Source organism: Gobius niger (assembly GCF_951799975.1).
Source record: "Gobius niger genome assembly, chromosome: 14".
Classification (NCBI taxonomy): Eukaryota; Metazoa; Chordata; class Actinopteri; order Gobiiformes; family Gobiidae; genus Gobius; species Gobius niger.
In genome coordinates this window covers 2,950,439-2,976,472 of record NC_136865.1, presented here as the reverse complement: position 1 = coordinate 2,976,472, position 26,034 = coordinate 2,950,439, and the positions used below count along the sequence as shown (strand labels likewise).

The window sequence follows — 26,034 nt, the reverse complement described above, 5'->3', positions numbered from 1 at the left end:
ACCTAGGCCAGAATGATCAGCCCGGCTCAGTTCAATCCTTTGCTGTTGTGACTGTTTTGGCTCAGAACAAAGAAATAAATCATCCTTTTGTGTTGATAATTGCTGCCCCGCCTTCCTTTTACATATGCAAATTAGTATCGATACTTTTTGCCCAATATCGATACTTAAAAAGTAGCCGTTTGGTATCGATATCCTACAAAACAACAGAAGTCCTTCCAGAACGTTCTATTTACGTCAGGTGGTCCAAAGTTGATTCGCGTGGGCCGGTATCGATCCTTTGGTATCGATCCTGGAATCCCGGAACTGGCTCCGTCTTGGCGCCTCCTTCTGTTCCCCTGCGCGGGTCGTATGGTCGTGTCTGTCTCAGGCTCCGCAGCGCCGGTGTGTGTGGCGCTCTGCTGTCCGCTAACCGAGCACTGACCCCGGGGGAAGCAGTGTAGAATGTCCCGTGTCCCGGTGGAGCTGCGGGAGCTGCTGAGGCAGAGACTGTCTGCGGCGGCGGAGGAGATCTGCGAACTTCTGGAGAAAACGCTCTGGGACTATGAGGAGCAGAGACGCTCTGACACGCAGGCCCCGGGTTCGTAACGTTAAACATTTCACTCTTTGCTCAAACTTTCATTTCAAACCGCGGACCCTGAGCTCAACTTGCAGTACTCACATTTACTTGAGTAACCTTTTGAAGTAATTGTACTTGGAGTAGTGTTACCACATGGCACCTGACGTTTAGTACCATGTGGTAACACTCAGGGGCGTAGCACCACATTCTGGGCCCTGGGTACAAACTATCTTGGTGGACCCCCCCCCATATAAAATTCACATTTCATATTCTATGTTCTTTGACCACATAACAGTGGTTTAGTGGTTTGACAGTGCAGTTCATTTATATTCTATTATAACTTTATTATATATACCTTAACTAAGGGGAAAATGGGTCGGCCAAAAAAGTGCTTCATATAAAAACACACATTCAATACAATGGGTTCTAGTTCATGGTTTGTTTGTTTGTTTGTTTGTTTGTTTGTTTGTTTGTTTGTTTGTTTTTGTTGAATGTTTGACTTGAAATTGCATCTGATTTGGCTTCAGTTACAGAAATTGAATAACCTTTAATCCTGTGGTGACAGATATTTAGATCAGGCTGGAATAATCTACTTTCATTGGGCCAATTGAAATGGCTAGTTTTAGGTAGAGCATAATGATTATTAGCATCACATTAAACAGGACGACTGCACCAGGGACATGGGATATTTGTGCTGAGAATAACACATGTGTGACTTTTAAAATGCTATTTTACAAAAAAATGATGATACTATGGGATGTCTCTGTGGCCCACAGGCCTGAACAAGAAACTCAAGGGCTTCAGTCTGATTCAGTCTCACCATATTTGAAGCCTTTACCTTTAAGTGTATAGTCAGTAAATTGTTGTTGTAAAAAGTTATGTTGGAATAGACTAAATGACACGAGCTCCACCTTTCACTAGAACGACGTTAACTCGTTACAAGACTTCTATGGACGTACACCAATCAAGGACCGAGACGTCGCCCGGCATGGCGCAGCCGGGGCCCCACCCTGGAGCCAGACCTGGGGTTGGGGCCCGAACGCGAGCGTCTGGTGGCCGGGCCTCTGCCCACGGGGCCCGGCCGGGCACAGCCCGAAGGGACGACGTGGGCCCGCCCTCCTGTGGACCCACCACCCGCAGAGGGATCCGTAGGGGTCGGGTGCTAAGAGGACTGGGTGGCAGTCGAGGCCGGGTGCCTCGACGACCTGGTCCACATGCACAGCTTCTGGCGTTCGGGACATGGAACGTCACCTCGCTGGGGGGGAAGGAGCCTGAGCTTGTGCGGGAGGTTGAGAGATACCGACTAGATATAGTCGGGCTCACCTCCACGCACAGCTTGGGTTCCGGATCCCAACTCCTGGAGAGAGGCTGGACTCTCCATTTTTCTGGAGTTGCCCGCGGGGAGAGACGGCGGGCTGGGGTGGGTTTGCTCATATCCCCCCAGCTCAGCCGTCACGTGTTGGAGTTCACCCCGGTGGACGAGAGGGTCGCGTCCCTACGCCTTCGGGTCGGGGACAGGTCTCTCACCGTTGTCTCGGCCTACGGGCCCAACATCGGTGCAGAGTACCCGGCCTTCTTGGAGTCCCTGGGAGGGGTACTAGATAGTGCTCCGACTGGGGACTCCATTGTTCTACTGGGGGACTTCAACGCCCACGTGGGTAACGACAGTGAGACCTGGGAGGGAGTGATTGGGAGGAACGGCCTCCCCGATCTGAACCCGAGTGGTGTTCTGTTATTGGACTTCTGTGCTAGTCACGGTTTGTCCATAACGAACACCATGTTCGAGCACAAGGGTGTCCATAAGTGCACGTGGCACCAGGACACCCTAGGCAGGAGGTCGATGATCGACTTTGTAGTTGTGTCGTCTGACCTCCGGCCGCGTGTCTCGGACACTCGGGTGAAGAGAGGGGCGGAGCTGTCAACCGATCACCACCTGGTGGTGAGCTGGATCCGCTGGCAGGGGAGGAAGCCGGTCAGACCTGGCAGGCCCAAGCGTGTTGTGAGGGTCTGCTGGGAACGACTGGCGGATCCCTCTGTCAGTGGGGTCTTCAACTCCCACCTCCGGAAGAGCTTCACCCAGATTCCGGGGGAGGCGGGGGACATGGAGTCCGAGTGGACTCTGTTCTCCTCCTCCATTGTTGATGCGGCTGCTCGTAGTTGTGGCCGTAAGGTCTCTGGTGCCTGTCGCGGCGGCAATCCCCGAACCCGGTGGTGGCGCCCGGAAGTAAGGGATGCCGTCAAGCTGAAGAAGGAGTCCTACCTGGCCTTGTTGGCTTGTGGGACTCCTGGGGCAGCTGAGAGGTACCGGCAGGCCAAGCGTGCTGCAGCTCGTGCGGTCGCAGAGGCAAAAACTCGTGTCTGGGAGGAGTTCGGGGAGGCCATGGAGGAAGACTATCGGTCGGCCTCGAAGAAATTCTGGCAAACCATCCGGCGCCTCAGGAGGGGGAAGCAGTGCTTCACCAACACTGTGTACAGTGCGGGTGGGGGGCTGCTGACCTCGACTGGGGATGTCGTCGGGCGGTGGAAGGAGTACTTCGAGGACCTCCTCAACCCCGCCGTCACGTCTTCCGATGAGGAAGCAGAGGCTGGGGACTCGGAGGTGGGCTCGCCCATCACCGGGGCTGAAGTCACCGAGGTGGTGAGAAAGCTCCTCGGTGGCAAGGCTCCGGGGGTGGATGAGATTCGCCCTGAGTACCTTAAGTCTCTGGATGTTGTAGGACTGTCTTGGCTGACACGTCTCTGCAACATCGCGTGGCGGTCGGGGACAGTGCCCCTGGATTGGCAGACCGGGGTGGTGGTCCCTCTCTTTAAGAAGGGGGATCGGAGGGTGTGTTCCAATTACAGAGGAATCACCCTCCTTAGCCTCCCCGGTAAGGTCTACTCCAGGGTGCTGGAGAGGAGGATCCGGCCGATAGTTGAACCTCGGATTCAGGAGGAACAATGCGGTTTTCGTCCTGGTCGTGGCACACTGGACCAGCTCTATACCCTCCGTCGGGTGCTCGAGGGTTCGTGGGAGTTCGCCCAACCAGTCCACATGTGTTTTGTGGACTTGGAGAAAGCGTTCGACCGCGTCCCTCGTGGTGCCCTGTGGGGGGTGCTCCGGGAGTATGGGGTCCGGGGCCCTCTGCTAAGGGCTGTCCGTTCCCTGTATGACCGCAGCAGGAGCTTGGTTCGCATTGCCGGCAGTAAGTCAGACCTGTTCCCGGTGCGTGTTGGTCTCCGCCAGGGCTGCCCTTTGTCACCGGTTCTGTTCATTACTTTTATGGACAGAATTTCTCGGCGCAGCCAGGGGCCGGAGGGTGTCCGGTTTGGGAGCCTCAGAGTCTCATCTCTGCTGTTTGCAGATGATGTTGTTCTGTTGGCTTCAACAAACCAGGACCTTCAGCACGCACTGGGGCGGTTTGCAGCCGAGTGTGTAGCGGCCGGGATGAGGATCAGCACCTCCAAATCCGAGGCCATGGTCCTCCACCGGAAAAAGGTGCTTCCCCTCTCCAGGTCGGTGGGGAGTCCTTACCTCAAGTGGAGGAGTTCAAGTATCTCGGGGTCTTGTTCACGAGTGAGGGACGGATGGAGCGTGAGATCGACAGACGGATCGGTGCAGCGTCAGCAGTGATGCGGTCACTGTATCGGTCTGTCGTGGTGAAGAGGGAGCTGAGTCGGAGGGCAAAGCTCTCGATTTACCGATCGATCTACGTTCCCACCCTCACCTATGGTCATGAGATTTGGGTCATGACCGAAAGGACAAGATCGCGAATACAAGCGGCCGAAATGAGTTTCCTTCGCAGGGTGGCTGGGCGCACCCTCCGAGATCGGGTGAGGAGCTCAGCTACCCGGGAGGAGCTCGGAGTAGAGTCGCTGCTCCTCCACGTCGAAAGGAGCCAGCTGAGGTGGCTCGGGCATCTGTTTCGGATGCCTCCTGGTCGCCTCCCGCGGGAGGTGTTCCAGGCATGTCCTAGTGGGACAAGGCCTCGTGGAAGACCCAGGACACGGTGGTGGGACTATGTCTCCGAGCTGGCCTGGTGTCGCCTCGGGGTCCCCCCAGAACAGCTGGAGGAAGTGTGTGTGGATCGGGAAGTTTGGGCATCTCTGCTGAGACTGCTGCCCCCGCGACCCGGCCCCGGATAAAGCGGAAGAAAATGGATGGATGGATGGACGTTAACTCGTCTCCAAAGCTGCGCATTTATAATGCGAGTCTCCAAATGCGCGCGGATAATTAGCATCATTAATTCGGCGGAAACGGCGTGCGCGACCTGTGGCTTTTGTCACTGTATTGGCATGAGGCTCAATTATAATAAACATGAGGAAAGAGAAACTTTAGAGGTTAAAACGAGGAGAGAAGGAGCTCTGTCTCTGTCTCTGTCTCTGCACCATCCTCGTCTCAGAGGCAGGACTCACCTCACCTCATGTTTAAGTGTCATTTATGACAGAAAGTTTCCTCTCAGCTCCGCAAGAACAGGCTAGTGTTAAATAAAAGCACAATAGAGCGAGGCCAGACTAATATCTGTCTTTCCTCATAGCTCTGTGTCATTTACATTAGAGTCCACCTCATCAAGTCACTGCTGAGCTGAAGCTGGTGCTGAACACCGGTGTGTGGGCTGAACCATGTGGCACATGTTTAAAGAACAACTAACCCCAAAATCAACTTTTTTTTCTAGCTAAGTTGTATAAATGGGTATCTTATAGTGTTGTCTACGTGTATATGTCACTATTTTAACAATTTAGTGCAAATTTGTTGAAATCCTGTCTTTGTGTCCCAAACCGTCTGTGTGGCGCCATCTGCAGCGAACTGTCTGTACTGCATTTGATTTTTTGAATTCGGCACCCAATTAGCGGAGGGGAGAGAGATGATGTCAGGAGGCGAGAGATGATGTCACGGGCCCTGCCGCTCTGGGGTATAAAAGGGCTCAGTCTCGCTCACGCCCCCGTAGCGAGTTGGAGTTGGAATAGCGAGAGAATATTTTCATCGATTGTCAGGTTTGCGATTAGTTATCATAGCATTTAGGTAGATTTTATTAGGATAGCTTGTTTATTATAGATAATTGTATAGTTTTAGTAGTGTTAGTTGTTGAATGTTGTAGTTGTAGTCACTAGTTGCTTTTATTGTTAGATTAGTTAGCTCAGTTTAGCTTAGGGCGTTTGTTAGTATTGTTTTTAGTGGTCTATCGTGTATAATTTAATTGTTAGGTGTTAATTGTACTGTGTTAGGATGGGGAGGAAGTGTAGCGTAGTGGGGTGCCACAGTTCTGTAGGTTTGCACAGGTTTCCGCAGAACTTAGAAATTAGGCGCCAGTGGACGCGCGCAATTGGCTTGGGGGAAAACTGCGAACTCCCTGCTCAGGCTGGAGTTTGCAAAGACCATTTTACGCGCGATTCCTTCGCCAACTTCATGGAGGTTGAACTGGGCTATGCTAGTCTTCTGCGTTTGAAGAGCGAGGCCGTCCCCACCCTTGCTCTTCCACGACTGAGCCTTAGCCCACCGACACTGCTGCCCCGCCAACAGGACGATTTCGGGCGCCAATGTGAGGTGAGTGAGAAAAATAATGCTGATTTACCCATTTTGGATTTGGTAATAATTGCAATGATTGTAGCTGCTGTAAAAAGAGGCACTTGGTTCACTCTGTCCCGGTCATTTCTGTCAGTAGAAGCTACTTTGCTCACAGATTGAGTCATGTACAGTATATAGAATATTGATGTGCACGTCAGAATAGATCGTTATTGTAGTGTCTCAAACAAATTCGCCGTTTTCGCCTCTGATAATACCAATCACATGAGTCGTGTAGATATGTTGAAAAAATATGGCGTGTAAATAGACTGTGCAGCCTCAGCTCCAGGCGACGTGTCCCGCACTCGCTCACTGTGGCTGAGGAACAGCAGCCACCGGTTATAAGCGCGTCTACTCTGCCCGGGGCAGCCTGCTAATGCATCAGTCTGCAAAGTTACGCCAACACTGTGCGCAAATGTGCACGAGTCTGAGCAGTGAGCACCAAACTAATCTAAGTTTTGCGATGACTGTAGCTTTTGACAGTAGCTACAAGCTAGCATGTTAAGCTAACGTATAGCTAGAATGCTCCCGTTTGATGCTCGATTGCGGTCAGTGAGGAGAGGGCTGACCACTCCAGGTGGACCGTGTGGTCAGTGAGGAGAGGGCTGACCACTCCAGGTGGACCGTGTGGTCAGTGAGGAGAGGGCTGACCACTCCAGGTGGACCGTGTGGTCAGTGAGGAGAGGGCTGACCACTCCAGGTGGACCGTGTGGTCATTGTGGTCACAGATATGAGCTGTTCTTACGTGGTTTCAGAATCAGTATAGTTGTTATTGCCATTGTTGTTGAACAGGTTCACAAAGTAGGATCAATTCTGCTAATTATGTTCATGTTGACAAGTTTTCTGAACTGAACCAAAGTTTACACCTATTTGAACGCAGCTATTCAAAATGCCAAACCATTTGGAAGTTTTTAGTAGCGACTGTAGCCAGAATTAACCTGATACAAATATTTGGTTTATCTGCTATAGGGTGGCATACTCTAAAGTATATCCAAGGTTGTTTTCCTATAAATCATCAATACAAGTTTACAATCTATGTGCATGTCACGTGAGTGTGCGCTTTATAAATATTATTTATTTTTATGTTTTCAGCCAAAAGTGAGCAGAGAAATTGGTTGCCAGACTGATCCAGTCATTACATGGCATGCAAGTGTCCAGGCCAATGTGAAGCCGAGCAGGCGAAGCAAAGGTGATCTCTCTATTTATCCTTTAAACAGTACTCTCACCACTTTAGTTTTTTTTTCTATAGTTAGACACAAGTTGTGTAATTACTGCCATTTTAAACGTGTTTTTTTTGTTTGTGTTTTGTACAGCTACTCAAGCCCGGACCGCTTACACAAGCGTCGGTTGTGGGACAGGGGACCTGATGGAAATCCCTCTCCCTGACAGTCCCAGAGCAGCCTCTACACCTTTAAAAAGGAGAAGGTGTGAGGTGTCAGCGTCTGACCCCAGCTTCCACATTGATGACAGTGCCAGCACTGTGAACTGTTCAAGGTACAAAGAAATTCTAGAGTTTTAATTGAAAAAATATATACAGCGTCCTACTTTTTTGAGGGATGACATATGCCTCTTTTTTTTATATAGCATTCCTGCTGAAGTCCCTCCACACAAGGACAAAAAATATATTGTTCACGAGGACCAACTGCTGGAGCTGTTCAGGCGATGTCCTGTCTGCACTAGTCGCTGTGCTGTGGACACCATCACAGTCGGCACACTGCTTCGGGTCACGCAACAGTGTCCTCGCTGTGAGTTTACCAATCAGTGGTCCAGTCAGCCCATGGTGAACAACATCCCAGCTGGAAACTTACAGCTCTGTGCTGCTGTGCTGTTCACCGGCTCATCATTTAGGCAGATTTCAAAGGTACTACAAAAACATTTGAATTGTTTGGATTATTTTTCCATATATTATCAGCTGATAACAGATGTTTTCATTTTATAGTTCTTGGGGGCCTTCAATATTCAGGGCCTGTCAGAGCAGTGCTTCTATAGGCATCAGGCAAAGTTCCTCATCCCTACGGTCAACTGGCAGTGGAAGCTGGAGCAGGATGACCTCATCAGGGAGGCTCTTGAAAGCGGCTCTGTGTCACTGGGTGGGGACATGCGGGCAGATTCACCTGGTAAATACATTTCATAAACATTTATCAGAAGTATTAATAAAAGTCAGCTAATGTATAACTTGCATTCGTGTAGGACATTCAGCCAAGTATGGCAGTTACACCATGATGAATCTAACGTGTAACAAAGTCATTGACATCCAGCTAGTCCAGGTAAAACATTACAATAAAAATGTATATGTAATTTGGGATAACTGTGCATTATGATAGAATTCTTTATTCTTATTTTTTTTGTCTTATTAGAGCAATGAGGTTGGAAACAGCGTGCGCATGGAGAAGGAGGGCTTTGTGCGGAGTCTGACCATGCTGGAAGAGAGGGGTGTCAATGTGGAGGCCATTGTGACGGACCGACACACCGGCGTGCAAAAGTTTTTACGGGAGGAAAGAAAGGAAATCCGTCACTACTTTGACCCATGGCACATGGGAAAGGGTATGCATTTTGGTAATGCTGTATAATATTATGGTTATTGTGCATTTAGTAACAATATATTTTAATACCTAGGAATTGGGAAAAAAGTGGATGAGCTGGGAAAGAGAAAGAGCACCCAGGACGCTGGCCAGTGGAGGAAAAGCGTGGTAAACCACCTCTATTGGTCAGCTTCTACGTCCTCCTCGGGACAAGAGGCTGTCGCCAAGTGGACTTCTGTGGCGAACCACATGCAGAATGTCCACACGCATGACAACGTCCTGTTCCCTCAGTGCCTCCATGGGCCTCTGGTTGGGGAAGGGTCAAGAGTGTGGCTCAAACCAAGTAAGTATAGCAAGCAATACTGGCCCTTTGGCCATTGTATTTTAGATTTCAGGCTAGCATTGCCATTCTAAATGTCATTATTTAAAATGCTTTACTCTGTAGGTACAGCAGCGTGTGAGAGACTCTCAGACATTCTATTGGCCCCACGCTTTGTCAAGGATGTGGAAAAAATTAGTCCGGTGTACCACACATCAACCCTTGAGGCTTTCCACAGTCTGATTATCAGATTCTCCCCAAAAAGTGTGGGCTTCTCCTTCAAAGGAATGTTCGCTCGGTAATACCTACAGAAAGTATTAAAATATATGTTCTGTGTGTATATATGTAAATATACTTTTTTTCCCCAGGTTGCAAGTTGCTGCATTGCATTACAATGAGAATGCAAATAGGTCTCACGCAACGACAGTAGAGGGTGTGCTTAGGTATGCTATTGTGTACCCAAAGTACAAACACGGAGACTACACTGTGAGAGCCCTGAAGACGAAACCTACCTCATGTATGTCACATTTACAAAATGAGTTCAATGCTTATAAGTCAGCGAGGACAAACGTTGTATTCTTTGTTTACAGTCTATATTGACAAGCTGATGGCACTGCTCTTTGACAGTGTGGTGGAGGATCCTCTCCTGTATCAGGAGCATTCAGAAAAAGTCCCTGTGCCTGAACCACTCTGTGCACAATATGAGAGGCCAGACAAACAGGAGGCTGTGAGCAGGCACAGGTCCAGATTCTTCAAGAAGACATAAGGTGACCAACGCACCTGTACTGCATACAGATTTTAAGAAATTTTGGATTTGGTCATTTTGTATGGCAAGTACATGACGTAGATTATAGAGCTAGCTTATTTATTCCGAGGGCTCGCATGGGCACCGCCATTAATTGTGCCAGCCCCTTTTCTCCTATCTGTTAACATGGGACTGCATGCACTACACGAAAACAAAGCCTTTTTTCGAGCGCAGAGCAACGGTGCAGTGTTGACTTGTTGATGCAAATGAACATTGGACATTTTGCACAAATCAATCTACTAAATGTCAGATTTTAGGGAAGAATATTTTCCCTCGTTCTCCGTTAAATGAACGGGCTTCGCGCTCGACCAGAAGTGTCTGTACAACGGAAGTGCCGAGACAAAGCAAAAAGTGGCAAAAGTGGGCGGGCCAGAATAAGGTGAATAGTGCTAAGCTATAGTGCTAACCATTAACCAAAGTGTATTTTAGTCATGTAATTGTTTAATTTTTTCAGTAATTTCATTTTATATCTCATGTATTAAAACACATATTTTATTGTCTTGGGGTGTTGGGTGTCCCAGGGATAGGAAAAAACTGAGCTGGGCAAAAAAAGGTGAACGGAGGAAATGACGAGTTGGAACAAAAGCGTTGTGAACCATCTATATGAACCATCTCTACTGGTCGCCATCAAAGTCCTCCTCAGGTGATGATGCAAGAGTGCGTCCAAAATCAAGTATGTGGAATTGCAACTACTCCTCCCAATATCTAATTTATATTGATGTATTTACACTTCAGATATAAATTTATTATTCTTTGTAATTCTTTATAATTCTTTGTAGGCACAGCAGCATGCGAGAGACTCTTACTATTTTGTTTACACCACGTTATTTGAAAGATGTAGCTAAAATGAGCCCACAATACCACACTTCGCATACTGAGGCATCCATAGCCTGATTCTCTCTCAATAGTCTGGGCTTCTTGTTCAAAGGAATGCTGGCCAGGTAATGAATCATAAAGGTTCAACAAATATTCACTTGAGTTATTTTATTGCTTTGAAATGTTTAGAAAATAATACATTGATACTGCATGTTAATGTTTATTTGTGAAATTGATTATGATTAAAAAAGGCAAATCGTCACATATGCTGCTGTATGCCATAGTGTATCCAAAATTCAAACGTGGAGACTACACAGTGAGAGCCATGAAGACCAACCCTACTTCATGTATGTCATATTTATTTAAATTAGCATGACACATAAGTATTATTAGGATAAATGTTGATTTAAATAAATGTTGTGTTTTAGACTACATTGAAGAGCTGATGGATCTACTTTTCAATAGCATGATAGAGGAGGCCCGTCCCTATCAGGACTACTCTGACAAAGTACCTGTGCCTGTACCACTTTGTGCCCATTTTGAAGGAGCAGACAAACGGGTGTCGTGTAAGGTGAGAAATGTGAGAATTTTTAAATGTGTGTTTTTAAAATACAGATAACAATGTTTCACTTTTGGAATTTAAATTTTTATATTCATACATTTTTTGTGGATGTTGAGAAAATCAGCCATCTGTACCACACAACCCTTGTGGCATCCCACTGCCTGACATTCAAAATCATCGTCATCAAATTAATGTTGGCCAGGTAATGAGTAGATAAAGTTATAAAAATATTTTGTGTAATGTGTACATTTTACTTGTGAATAATACTACATTTTGTGTTTGTCTTCTTTAGGCCCAAATTGTGATGCTGCAGTGCAACGGAAGCACAACATGGTCACACACTACAACTGCTGGGAGTTTCCCAAAGCTCAAACATGGCAAGTACACATTGCAAACCTTTATTAACCTCGATTAGTGTCCTGCGTAACAAGACCTTCCAGAATGGAATGATGTGTTGTCTTCTATATTTTGCATGACAATATTATTACATTACTGTTAATGCTAATTTTTTGTTTTTTTGTTTTTTTCCAGATTTATCTGGCGTGGTCAATGGCAATAAGGACCAACAGTGTTTGAGAAGGAAAAAAGTTGTCAGCCAAGTGCTGTAACAGACTAGTATGATGATGGATTCCTTTGCACATGCTATCTTCGTGAATATCCTGCCTGAGGCTTTTGCAAAACAGAAAAGGCAACTATTATCTGTTGTTGCATGTATCTACAGGAGAGCATATGACAAATGGTGTAGTTTTGCTGCAATCAAAATAATAAATTTAGTCTTGGGCTAGCCTGGCCTTAGCCATCCGTAAATTCCAGTCAATTATAATTACCATTCAGTGAGCAGGGGAGGTGGGTGCGGCACCTCAGATGGACCAGTAGCCAACCGCATATAGAACAATAGGGTGTGATGATGAAGTCCATTATGAACATGTAATTCAGATGTGTCAAGTTTTGATTGTGTGCAGAGTGTGCAGGCCAATGTGTGTTCTGTATTTACAAATACTTCATCAGTGTCACTTTATCAGCCACAGTCAACCTTCATTATCACAGTAATTTGTAAGTTTATCTTTTGGACAGTCAAGGAATGTTTTTTTTATTTTTATTTGTATGTAATCAAGGTCTACTTTGTTTCCTTTGCACATGTTTTATTCATTTTACATAAAGGACTTTTTTCTGTTATAAGTACTTGTTATCAAATGTAACTTTTTTTCTTTATGCTTGTTTGCACCTCAAAGCTGTCTCTGTAGTAAAAAAGCTGCCTGCATGGATATTGATTGTAAAAGTGAAGCATAAAAGTATGATTTCAAATCGATACCAAGAAATGTTTTTTAATGGACCAGTAATTAACAACTGCAAGTCTTTTCAGATATTTGTATTTGATTAAGAACATCCATCCATCTTCTTCCACTTGTCCGTTGCCGGGTCGTGGGGGCAGCTGTTGGAGTTGCCCAAATCACATTGCACCAGCCCTTATGGCTTCTCCTGCAGGTGGTGGGTCCACGGAAGGACGGCCTCATGGTTCTAACCGGGCCTGGTGGTCTCTCATAAGGGGCTTCTGAACCGCTCTTTGTCTGACCCGTCACCTAGGACCTGTTTGCCATGGGAGACCCTACCAGGGGCACGAAGCCCCCGACAACAGAGCTCCTAGGATCATTCGGGTGCTCAAACCCCTCCACCACGTTAAGGTGGCGGTTCAAGGAGGGGTGATTAAGAACACATATATTTAAAACAAAAACTGCAAAACTATATACAATAAAATACTATACAACTATACAACTATACAAATTCCAGTGGCGGGAGGAACCCAGTATATTCCCCGTCTTCTGGGAATTCCTGCCTGATCCTGGTCACCGCACAGGAGGGGATGACCACACGAATGTGCTGCCCTAAATAACCCCAGCACCACCGGACAAAGTTCCTGTATGCCAGGTGCCTGTAACAGCTGTAAGAAAGATGATACATGTGTGTTTTTATTAAATTAATGAGCCAACACATTGTCATACTCTAACTCAAACTAACCTGTTGATCATGGTCTCTGGCATGTCTCCAAACAGCTGCACATAGGTTGCATACACTGCTTGGAGAACATACGGATTTAGAGACACTGGCTCAAATCCGGGGTGCTGGGTTATGCAGGTGGCATGACCCACCTGCTGACATCTGCGCATAACCTGACAGGCAAAATTAAAATAAATAAATCAGGGCTAAGACTTTAGTGTAGGGTTAATGTGTTAAATTAATGTTTCTTTTGTGCACATAATTTCTATCAAAAATACCTTGGGGGTCTCCTTGCAGCACACGTTTTCCCTTGGGGACAAACAGGTGCAGTGACCACAGGTGCACCTATTGAGGCAGAGTTTTCAATATTATACCTATATAATAACACAACATATAGTTTATCTTGGTCTGGGTTCATTTATTAAATTCAAATACAAAAAGGTCAAGCAAAGGACCGCAACAAAAGGGGTTACTTTAAAATTGTATGGGAATGTGTTAGGCTATATAATTGCCCACTCTTGTCAAAGGTTCGATTCAGACAGGTTAGCATTTCGGTATCCGGATCCCTACAGGATAGCTTTTCAAGACCTGTAACAAGCAGTTCGTACTTTTTATTCCGCTCTAATATATATATATATACCATTCAGAAACAGGCCCCATTCTGTGGCCCTGCGCTGCCTCCGCAGCCTCCGCTGCCTCCGTAGCCTCCGCAGCATCGGCTCCCCCGGTGGCGCGGGCTAGCTCGCGAGCTAGCGGCTCAAATTGATAGGGCTGAGGGCCGCTATCTGCCTCCTCTCTCTCAACCTCCGGTGAGGATGGTGGAGAGAAGTCCTCCACCTCCCAAGACCGCACAGAAGCTGTAGAGCTGACGTCGCTGTGATCGTCCTCCATCTTGGTCACTGCCAATGTCAAGTGTCAATCATAGCCTAGACCCGCCCAACATTAACCCCCCCGCCTGTCCCCTTTAGTCCTCCAGGCTACGCCCATTTGGAGGGAGATTTGAAAAGAGAATGTGAGTGACGTAAGCCTCGAGCAGCGGGGGTGAGAAGCTCTTTAAAGGGGCGTCACGGCCCTGAGATAATAACAATCATTATTGTTTGTGCAAAATTCTGTGTAGCAACCATTGTATTTTAGCCCGATTATGTTCAGTTCTTATCTTATCAATTATGAGGAAACTTAGAAAGTACAATACATAACGCTTTTTGCAGCATTTTTGAGGGCCCCACCCTGCTCTGGGCCCTGGGTACTCGGTACCCTTTACCCCCCCAGTCCGACGCCCCTGGTAACACTACTTGAATACTATTACTCTTAATTAAAAAAAAGTTACTCGTTCCACAGTATTTCATGTTTTGTTTCTCATCATTTCAAACTGTAAATCAGACTTTACTCAGTATTGTACTCGAGTAGCATTTTCCACAGGTACTTTTTACTCTTACTTGGGTCATTATTTTGGTCAGATTATTCGTAAAGTCACTAATACGTAAAGTTACTCTTACTTGAGTAAATGTTTTAGCTCCTCGTCTTGTCTGTATAGGAGCCAACATATTTACTCAAGTAAGACTAATGTTACTTTAAAATACTTCTACTCAAGACTTAAAAATAGTGCTCAAGACAGAGTGAAATAGTGCTCAAGACAGAGTGAAATAGTGCTCAAGACAGAGTGAATCCAAACAAGACTTAAAAAGGCATATAACTGAAAGTATTTTATCTACACTCTTGCCTCTTACTGTAATTGATTCATTTTATGTTGATGTTTTTAATTGACTGTAATTTGTTTTTCTTATATTTTATATTACTGAAGAAGAAGTCAAAAGTACTGTATGATACAACTACTCTAAGAAATGACATAAATTATAACTGAAATGAATATAAGCCAGATATTACACAATCATTAGTTCAACCATGTCTTAAATTGAAGTTCTTTTACTTGGATGAAAGGAAACAAATCTGGTCCTTGTCCACAGAGTCTGTTTATTCTTTCTTTTTTCCCCCTTTCTCCGTTTCTAAATCTATTATTATGCATTTGTATTAGGGCTGAAAGATATATCGAGATATGTGGTGTGAATATCGATATATGAGACTTTGTCCATATCATTCAGCCCTAGTTTGTATCAATAAGTGAACTTTAGTTTACTTTTGTTTTCCCTCCTTTCACTGTTTGTGTCTGCAGTCCCGCGCCCTGCCGTTGGTGGCGCCGCAGAGTTGTACCCGGAGCTTCTGGACATTAAAAGGGAACACAAAGAAGAGCTCATCTCAGCACCAGAGTCAGCGGCGCCCCCTGCAGGCACAAGGCTCCAACCCGGTACTTCTGCAACTCACTCACAAACCAGCGTCATTTGAATGAACGCCCGAATATATTCATGCACAGTGGTCCCTTGACAGCTTGATTTTTTACAACTGTTGTATGTGTTAAAGGAACAGGCTACCGTTTTTACATACTGAGATATGTTCTTACCTGAGCTTAGACGAGTTCATTTGTACCTGTCTGGTCGTCACGCGTGTCCACAGTCACGTAAACACAGCGCAGACGGCGTTAGCATTTAGCCTCTCCTCCTCTCCACTATAGCTCCAAACCAGGTGAAGATAGAAGCTACCAAGCTCTTCCACGTTTTCTATATTTAAATATGGTTACGTGAAGTGTTCCACTATAAGATTTCAATCTTCACTAGTTTTATTTAAGGTAATTATGCAAATATCTCAGCCAGTGGTTTCATTCAGGATCATCTCTCCGTCATTTTGCCGGACAGGGTCATAAAAAAAATCTGTTGAGTTGTTTTTATCCGTCGTTAATTCATTGATGTCTCATTATGTGCAATTTTTAGATGTTTAAATTTACCAATGATTTATGTCAGGAAAGAGATTACAAGCTTAAAAGAACTAAACTAAACAAAAAATGCGTTCAGACTATTGCGTAAAAGTCTCAAAGGAGCACGATAATAATACGATAATACTACGAATAACATGATAATATTAAAGAGGGGGTGTTCTGCTTTTTTCAATTACACAGCACCAGTCTATATCACACTACAATGATGACAAACCTTCTGTTGGTCTGTAAATGCAGTAAATTAGAATAACTGCCTTGTATAAAATGTCTCTCTCAAAATGGCTGTAGTGAATGTCTTGAAATAGGCCTCTGTCTCTTTAAGAACCTCTGAGCCTTTAGACACGCCCCCTCCACACGCTGTCTGTGGCATCAGTGGGGAGGGGGTTCTGCTGAGGAGCAGTGGTTGGTTACTCGGCTGGCAGTGATGTACCTGAACGCGTTCATTGAACGAAAGTTCATGAACGCGTTCATATTTTGGGCGAACGTGAACTGAACGCACAGTGTTACTCCTGATGAACGAAACCATGAACGCGTTCATTCTGGTGTCTGTGAACGGCTTTCCCGTTCTATTTACGTTCGTTCATTATGGTGCCAGATTTCTTATATCTGTGGTTTAAGACCGCGGATCAGTGAATATAAACCTCGCCGTCAGAGTTTACCAGCGGGTCTAAACTCTGGCGGGTCCACGGTGGAGCTCGCGCTCGCTCCGCTCCGCCCCCGCGCCCACGGCCCGACTGTGTCCAGGTCTGAGGCGCTGAACTCTGCTGTTTATGGCCCTGGCACAGGCCCTGCACACCGGTAACCAGCGGGTCCGCACAGTGACCGCAGCAGCCACAGTGTGAGGTTACGAAGCGAGTTTCCCTTGTGTAACGTCTGTCGCTCCAAACTCCTCTCTGCTCCGCGGTGCCACTCATTTGCATAAAGTCACAATGCAGAGTTTTTTAAACTACAAATTAGCTCCTAAAACATTTTTTTTTTCACATGATAAATTAACAAATTAACACAAATGCAATTGAATATCTGTAGCTTCATTTTCCACTAAGAATTTAAAAATTAAACTTTAAAAAAATAAAAACCAAACAAAATATGATTAGCAAAGATTTCCAAAATCCACTCTGAAAGCAGTGACAGGCTGACATGAAAGAGCTTTAACACTAAGTGAGGAGGCCATGATATTTTTGACTCATGGCTAAAGTGAACTTTCTCCAGCTCTCCCAAGCTTGGCAAAAATGCATCTCAAAATACTTCAGATTGTTGCTTTAAGATATGGATTTTAAAAATATTTCCCTGAGAGAGGAATATACTGTACTTCTCACCTTTTTCATGCCTGAATAATAGCTCGCAAAAAAAAAAAAAAAAGGAAAAAAAAGAACAGGGTTCAATACTGACACCTATTGAATTACTAAAGACACAGCTTAGTGCAGCTTTAATGTAACCACTGATCTAAGCTAGCCTGGGAGCCCCCGTGCTGCTGTGTGTGCTCCAATCATATTGAACTGCACAACAGCCTGGGGACCAATCACAGAACGGGGAGGGACAACAAGGCGCTATTCCACATGCGGAAGCTTGTAGTTTGTAGTTTATTTACAGATTCAACATGACAGCAGCGACTCTATATTTTGATCAAGCTTTAGGCCGTGTTCTCAATCGTTTAGCTGGAAAGTTTACAGCGGGTACGTCATACGTCATCTGATACGATTGGCTGTGGCGACGTGCAGACGCATGGACACGTGCTATGGACCACACCTCTCCCACCAGAAAATGAATTGGTGGTCCCCAGACTAAATATGTCTGTGATATTTAGATCTAAGCTACATATTGAAAGAGTCGTCATGATTACAAGCCTCCGGGTAAAAGGTTCGACTGAAACTAGAGATATAAAACCTGGTCCTGCCTCTACCTACAGCCAGGTCCTGTGCTATGGAGGACTGGGCTGCCAAAACAATACATAAATATAGAAATAAATGAATAAATAAAATAAAGATCAAATTTGCAAAGAAATGCATACATTTATTATAATGGACGTTGTGACAGAGTGCCCCTGCAGGATTCGAGCCGCCGATCCTCCGGTCACATGACGACCCGCTCTACTATCTGTGCCACTGAAGCAGAGCTCATGTTCGGCAGTGTCTGTGCTGGACAAGGCGCCTGAAATCAGTCTGTGTGTATGAAGAAAGATTAACCAATGAGCTTACAGCAGCGGCCTCAAGACCCACCCCCTGATTTGCATACAGAAATAAATAAATCAATACAAAAATAAACAAATACAGAAATGAATAAATAATAAATAAATAAATAAATAAATGCACAAATTAGATCTTTATTTTATTTCTTTGTTTAATTATATATTTATTGTTCTGGCAGCCACAGTCCTCCACACATGTTGGAGCTCCAAACTGCAGGGTTAGCAGCTCATCCCATCCCGTGGAGGCAGTCGTCTGACTCATGATTACTTTTGTGATTCAACTTTTGACACTATTCAAGTTACAGTTTGGATCTGATGGGGAATGATTTGTGTTTTTTAGATCTGATTCCTGCGAAAAGCGAGCACACGGATCCTGTGATGGAGCTGAAGATTTTAGAATATCATTCGGAAAGATGTGCAGCTGATGTTTGGACCCAAACAGACTCTAAAGTTGAAGGACCTCTCTCCTCCTTTGTCCCTCTCTCTTCTCCTGCTCCTCTCTCTTCTCCTGCTCCTCTCTCTTCTCCTGCTCCTCTCTCTTCTCCTGCTCCTCTCTCTTCTCCTGCTCCTCTCTCTTCTCCTGCTCCTCTCTCTTCTCCTGCTCCTCTCTCTTCTCCTGCTCCTCTCTCTTCTCCTGCTCCTCTCTCCTCCTCTGCTCCTCTCTCCTCCTTTGCTCCTGTCTCCTCCCCTGAACCCCTCACCTCTGCCCCTCCCGCCCGTTCCCATGCACGGATACAGTGCTTGGTTTGCAATAAACTGTTCTCAACGGCGAGGGAGCTCAACGTTCACATGGCGGGCCACATGTGCCCCGTTATGGACGAAGCAAACGACCCATGCATGGCTCAAACGGCGAACACTCCCAAACCCTTCAGCTGCTCAGTCTGCGGTCCATGTACGGCCACCAGGGCGTCGCTGAGGCGCCACATGGCTTTGCACTCGACCGAGGAAGTGCTAAAGAAGCGAGCGGAGCGAAGGAAACTTTACAGCTGTCCGTCGTGTCGACGCACGTTCAGCTCCACTAACGGGTTGAAGCAACACACAAAGATGCACAACAATGGCAAAAACGTGAGCGGAAACACAGCTGTCGAGGAACGTGAGGGTCGCGCTTCAAATGAGGCGGGAATCCTGGAGAAAACCTTCTCGATAGAGAAGATGAATGCAAAAGGGTTAGAATCTGATGAAGCTAAAAAAGACGTCCAACCAGTATCACTGTCAGGAAACCAAGTTCATCAAATCATCAAATACCCCAAATGGAAAATAACAAAAGAATTAAAGGTCACTGTGTATAAAGTGCCAGAAGTGGAGAAGTTATTGTCTAAGGAGTACCGCTGTCCGATCTGTCATCAGGTTTACTGCACAGAGCTCGACTTAAGACAGCACAAATTCACACACAAAGACGAACACAAATGCTCCATCTGTGGCAAGAGGTTTCAAACGATGACATCTCTGCGCTTTCACGTCTCTGCGGCGCACAGGCGGCCAAACAAAGACCCACCCAAAGCTCCGGGGACGGACCATCACAAGACTCTGCTCGTCCAACCGAAGAGTCAACCGGCGGCACAAGAGACGAGGCGGTTTACGTGTGAGAAACCGCTCAAGGGAAGCAGGGACGACGAAGCTTTCAGCTGCCCGCTGTGCAAGGTTGGGTTTTTGACGGAGAGATTGTTGGCGACGCACCTGTTGATCCATCCAGAAAGCATGAAGGCCAAGGAGAAGAACAACCTGGAAGCACGCAGGATGGAATTGGAAGCGGAGGAGATGGATCTAAAGATGAGCAAGTCCGAAGAGCACCCAAGCCCCGAGAAGATGCAGGACTCTGAGGAAGCATTCCTCTCATCCTCCAGCGAGTCGTCAGAACCCGATGGGCTCTACAAGAACGAGCTCCCGTGCCCTCACTGTAAGAAGGTGTTCGACTCCCGGCCCAGCTTCTGCAGGCATCTGGTTTCCCACAAAGAATGCCTGAAGTGTCCTTTCTGCAAGCGAAGGTTCACGAGAAACATCAGACGAGAGGAGCACATTTGGTCCAAGCACATCGGCCGCGGGGAAGACCTCCGCGGCCTCAAGGTGGAGACGTTCGCCCGGCTTTTCAACTGCAAGCGCTGTCCCAGGAGCTTCTGGAACGAGAGGGATGAGGTCAGCCACCGGGCGTGTCACAGGGCAAAGACCAAAGCGGCGGCGACCGGGAAGGAGCCGCCGAGGAGCAATCAAAGCGTGCTCCGCTGCGGCAACTGCCCCACCGTGTTTCGCCACCGGAGCAACTGGAAGAGGCACCTGAAGAAGGCGCACCCAGGCCAGACGACACCCTACAGGTGCTTCATCTGCGGAGCCAGGTTCGTGGGGAGAAAGAAGCAGAGGCAGCACCTGGAAGGGCATCTGGATAAATGAGGGCGATGGACCGGGAACGAGAAGAAACGGGTGGAGTCAAACGCGCAAGAAAAGAAGTGAACATGGATTTGACACTAAGACGACATTATTAGGAAGAAAAAAGCCGTTGATGATCTTTTTATTTCCTTATTATGTTTGGTTCAACGTTATTGGCCTGTTACATTTTGAAACCGGACACATTTATTAAGTTCGTGGCCGTTATTACGTTATCGGTTCCGACACACCTCTAACAGATAGTAAATGCAGAGAGCAAATCTGATCCAACGGAAGAGTCCCAAAAGAAGCATGTGCAGCTGTGTTTGTTTGTAGTGAAAACTGCGCGGCGGGGCATGGAAACAAGCGGAAAGGTTTGTTTGTTTTGTAGTTATAGTGACACAGATCAGAGGAATAACTTACTATAGAAGATCTTTTGAAAACATTCACCAATTTTCCTCATTTAGATCGGGCTAACGATGTTCTTTTGCCTGTTAAATATTTTCAAATTTGGTATAATTTCATGTATTTGTGGTTGTATTTTGAGTGATAAAGTTCAGACTCCAACCGTTCCTCGACTTTTTATTTGCCGTCAATTTAGAACTCCTTGTCCTTGGCAAGTTTAGATTGAACATGTCGGCGGTAACAAAACTAAACTTCAATAAAACCATTCAGTGACAACAGGCTCACATTTGAAAAAGAGCAGACAAAAAGTGAAAAGGTCCCGGAGATTTTCTGGATACGTTGGACAGTTACCAGGAAGTTTGCTCTGTGAAATGAAACTAAAGCCAAGTTATAAGTTGTTAATTAGACTTTTAAAACCTCCTCGAATTGCCTCAAAAAAAAAAAAGGGACAAAAACACTGAATTTTCAATGACCGTTTGAAAGAGCCTTATGGAAGAAAAGTTTGTTTGTGGACTTTTCATTAAAAAAAACAAATACTAAAACTAAATGGAAATATGTTTTTAACACTGGTCTTGAAAGTTTAAAAGGAATTGATCATGTATTTTTTTAGGTCTTCGATATCTTGATCTTTTTGTTGGCCTGAAAGCAGAGGTGCGTAGTACTCAGTCGGGCTGGGACGATACACTTTACACTGCGTTCCAAATTATTATGCAAATTGTATTTCTGTGTCAAAAAGGTAAAAAAAAATAAAAAAATAATGAAACTCGTGGATGGTATCATGTCTCAGGGCTCTATGAATCACTGACATTAATCTCAGAGACCTGGGATGATTAGTTGTCGGGTTAAGCCCAGTTAAGGGAAAAACTACTGAAAAAGGGTGTTCCACTTTATTATGCAGATCATCATTTTCAAGCAATATGGTTAAGAAAAAGGGTCTTTCTGCTGATGAAAAGCTTGAAATAGTTGAATGCCTTGGTCTAGGTATGAAAACCTTCGATATTTCATGAAAGATTAAGTGTAATCATCATACTGATAAGAGATTTGTGGATGATTCAGAGCACACTCCGTTTTGTGCCGACAAAGGCACAATATGGACGGTTTCTGCCAGACAAACACATCAGATTACGAGAACAGATGCTACAAAGCAGCAGACAGGTATTTGAAGCTGCTGGTGCCTCTGGAGTCTCCCGAACATCAAGATGTAAGACCCTCCAGAGGCTGCAGTTGTGCATAAACCTTCTATCCGGGCCTCCCCTAAACGGTTAATTGAATGCTGATGAACAGAAACGGCTGCAACGGGCTCAGAAATACATGAGGACTCATTTTCAAACAGTCTTGTTCACTGATGAGGCCGTGTAACCCTGGATGATCAATTCAATGGAGTAGTGGATGGTTGGTGAATGACCACAATGTCCCAACAAGGCTGTGACGTCAGTAAAGAGGTGGCGGAGTCATGTTTTGGGCCAGAGTCATGGGGAGAGAGCTGGTCGGCCCTTTAGGCCCTTTTAGGATCCCTGAAGGTGTGAAAATGACCTTTGAAAAATATGTGGAGTTTCTGACTGACCACTGTCTTCTATGCTACAAAAAGAAGAGCCGTGCTTTCCCGAACAAAATCCTCTTCATCATGACAACGCACCATGTCCTGCTGTAAAGAAAACCTCTGCATCACTGGCTGCTATGGGCATAAAAGGAGAGAAACTCATGATGTGGACCCCCTCCTCCCTGACTTCAGCCCTATTGAGAACCTTTGGAGCCTCAACAAAAAAAACTTCTATGAGGTTGGGAGGCAGTTTTCATCCACACAGCTGCTCTGGGAGGCTATTCTTACAGCCCGCAAAGAAATCCAAGCAGAAACTGTCCAAAAACTTGCAATTTTAATGGATTTAAGACTTTTGAAGCTGCTATCACACAAGGGCTCCTATGTTAAAATATAACTTGACCTGTTAATATTTTTTTGATTGAAATAGCTTTTGATTTCAGTAAATATGACCTCCTAATGCTACAAATACAACACATGACCATTTTCAGTTAATTACAAGCTTTAAAATGTATTGAAACGATGAGTTGCATAATAACTTGGAACAGTGGATTTTGAGGTTTTTACTATATTTATTTTTGAAAAAAATACCATTATCACTAGGAATTTTTTTCCACCACATTTAATTGATCCTCTACCAGATAAAGACTTGAAAATTATGCAGACTCTCATTTGAGTTGACAATTTAGAAAATCTTAGAAAAACGTCATTTGCATAATAATTTGGAACGCAGTGTAGTCACAATTTGATCCGCGATACTCAGTCAGGGGCCGATCCTAAGTAATTGGGAAAATGTGTAAAAAGAAATGTGTCCTTAAGTTTATAAACCAAATTTATTGTGTTAAAGCAGTACTAAGTAACTCTTCCCCCTAGAGGCCATAAGCGCAACTGCAGGTGTAGTAGCAAGTTACGATTTTTTAACTTATTAATTGTCTTGGAGAGTAAATACTACGCTGACAGGAAAGGCGAAGGGAGAGAGGGTTACTGTGCACCCAATTATACAACGGAAATATTCGTTGGCTGTAAATACTGTTTAAAGTGACGTTAGCCCGCAGTTAGCTTTGCCCGTTAGCCTGTTAGCTTCTTCTTCGTGATTCCATTAGTGTGTATTGGTGGCTCCGGTCCGGTGGCAGTCAAGTTGCAAACATGGTTTTCTGGCCAGAGACACCAGGGGGAGATGAAAGACCCTCCAATCATCCCATAAACACTTGTATTACCCCCACAGGGACTACGGGAAGGATTTATTAAGGTAAACACGTTACTTAGTGCTGCTTTAAGATTGAAAAGTGCAAACATAAAATGTAAAAAAGTGCTGGTGCTGGAAAAGAGAGTGCAGGATAAAAAAATCCTCCAAACACAAGTATTGAAAGTATTGCAATATGATCCGATATTTTGTCCCAGCTCCATTACTTAGTTAAATTTACTTTAAGTGTTAACTTTATGAAGCAATAGTATAGTATTTTTTACTGTTAGTAAAAAGTACTTTGATTTGATATGATTGATTACTTTTTACTTCTACTTGAGTAATATTAAAATGAAGTATATGTACTCTTACTTGAGTAAATATTTTGTCTACTCTACCCACCTCTTCCCTAATGTAAAGCACCCCCATGAGAACAACTAAAGACAGACGTGTCCCTCCCGCGCGGCAGAGGGCGCTCTCCGCGCTGTCGCACATACACATGATACACATCCAAGATGGCGGCTCAAACCTCCGCACTGAAGCGCCACATCTGACTGAAACACCCAAACACGGACGGATATAGGACTTTGTGAAGCTAAAGTGAGACATCAGCAGCGTGAAGAGGACCCGCCGGACCCCAGCTGACCCCAGCTGACCACAGCTGACCACTGCTGACCACTGCTGACCACAGCTGACCCAGAGGTTTACCCGAAGACTGAACATTAGCCCGGTTTGTACGGGCTACAGGCGGAACAACCACAGGCGTTTACCCACTCCTGGACCTCTACAGTCCGGTCACTGGGACTAAAACCTGTGACTAACCCAGGGTCTACACCTGGACTAAAGTATGTGTGATTAAACAGATTTAAAAGATGATTAAGCTTTGACCTGCAGTAGTAACCTCCACTGCGTCTTTGGAAACAACACTCCGAGTCCGAACGAGGAACAGAACCCAGGACTAACCCAGGACTTAAACCAGGACTAACCCAGGAATTAAACCCAGGACTGGTTCCTTTTACTAGCTGTAAAATGTGTCGTGTCCCGGTGCAGCTGAGGGAGCTGGTGCAGCAGAGACTGGCAGCTGCGGCGGAGGAGATCTTTGAGCTTTTGGAGAAAACCATCTCAGAATATGAAGAGCATCTCGTCTCGAAATACGAGCAGCAGAAACTACAGGGGGCGCTCTACACCGCAGGTCTGCGCCTCTTCTTTACCCATAACCAGTTACTGTTGTATAGGAAGAAATGGAGCATCGGGGATTTGCACAGTGCGCCTTTAATGCTCTGTCTTTCTTTCAAAAGTTCAGTTTCATTAGGTGAAGTAGTATGTGAAGTATTTAGAACTACTGCACAAGAGCCATAGTTTGCACTAAAAGCGCACTGTGAAAAAAAAGAAAGTTGAAATGAATCAGCATTTGACCTTTCAGTGACCCCGTGGATGTGGTTAGCTGAGCGCCTTTACTCACCGTCCTGACAGCCTGTAAGAGGCTCCAGGATCAATAGTTTTTTAGGTTTTCACTGCTGATTGAAAAACCTCTCAGAAACCCTAGAAAACCGGAGATAAGATTTATCCTGAAGCATCATCGGGGCCACCGGGATGGAAAGGAAAGGTGCCAAGCTCGCAGAATGGCTATCTGCTTCATCAGAGAGTTCACACTCACACTCAATCTTTAATGAGTAGTGCAAGAGCAGTAGGGCTGCAACTAACGATTATTTTGTAATCGATTAATCTATCGATTATTTTTACGATTAATCGAGTAATCGCTTGGCTGTGAATGGTGTAGGAAAATGTTATTTTTTCAAAACAAATTCTCACATGTAGCTTAAGTGGCGCTGCTTGAAGATGTGTTGATGGAGTAAACTAAAGAGACATGTTTGTTGGAGGCTCTATTCATGAAATTTACAATGGAAAACATTTACACAGACCCTAACTATATAAACAAAGTAGGTTTTCATCAAAAATGCTACATTTTTATGTAATTTTTGCTCCATTTGAGTCTGTGTTAAACAGAAAACGATTAATCGATTTCTAAAATAGTTGTCGATTATTTAAATAAGCGATTAATCGTCGATTAATCGATTAGTCGTTTCAGCCCTAAAGAGCAGACTGACTCTCCAGTGCGACCTTTCAGCTGTTCTTGTGTGCTGGTATCAGTGAAGAGGTTCGCTGTATAAATATGCTGCATGTGCTTTCCTCCCTCAGACGGCGGGTTTCCTCTGCAGGACCAGTGTGACGCCCCCCACATTAAAGAGGAGCAGGACGTCACCCACACGCCGCTCTGCAGCCGCCTGAAGACAGACGAGCCGCTCTCACCCTGGAACAGCAGCCCCCTCGGCACACAGCCCGGTGCAGCAGCAGGTACATCGCCTGCTTTGGTTTGGCCTGTTTCCAGACATTACATTTTTGTGACTAAAACCTAAATAAA

The 26,034-nt window shown here is 45.4% G+C and overlaps 3 protein-coding genes across 4 annotated transcripts in view; all 3 read left to right on the top strand.

Annotated features, from left to right (window-relative positions):
* Positions 1-26,034, top strand: part of LOC306973624 (uncharacterized protein) — a 198,781-nt gene that overhangs the window by 144,207 nt on the left and 28,540 nt on the right. The window lies entirely within an intron of this gene.
* Positions 392-20,975, top strand: LOC306973617 (uncharacterized protein). 2 transcript variants are annotated; one of them, XM_079570585.1, is made up of 3 exons: positions 392-577; positions 15,288-15,401; positions 18,470-20,975. In XM_079570585.1, exons 1-3 carry the CDS (start codon positions 442-444, stop codon positions 20,512-20,514), a joined length of 2,295 nt encoding a protein of 764 aa, XP_079426711.1. In that variant the 5' UTR covers positions 392-441; the 3' UTR covers positions 20,515-20,975. The 2 variants fall into 2 exon arrangements, with proteins under 2 accessions (XP_079426711.1, XP_079426710.1); XM_079570584.1 differs by having other exon boundaries at positions 15,288-15,419.
* On the top strand, positions 24,631-26,029 carry LOC306973430 (uncharacterized protein; the record flags this gene model as incomplete). The annotated part of the gene is made up of 2 exons (XM_079570353.1): positions 24,631-24,804; positions 25,812-26,029. The coding sequence occupies exons 1-2, from the start codon at positions 24,642-24,644 to the stop codon at positions 26,027-26,029; spliced, it is 381 nt and encodes a 126-aa protein (XP_079426479.1). The 5' UTR covers positions 24,631-24,641.

Excerpts from the sequence above, each read along its gene's own strand:
- LOC306973617 (XM_079570584.1), top strand. The coding sequence starts at position 442 with ATGTCCCGTGTCCCGGTGGAGCTGCGGGAGCTGCTGAGGCAGAGACTG. Across the intron at positions 578-15,287 it reads CTCTGACACGCAGGCCCCGG|TCCCGCGCCCTGCCGTTGGT; the intron begins GTTCGTAACGTT and ends TTGTGTCTGCAG. Across the intron at positions 15,420-18,469 it reads AGGCACAAGGCTCCAACCCG|ATCTGATTCCTGCGAAAAGC; the intron begins GTACTTCTGCAA and ends TGTGTTTTTTAG.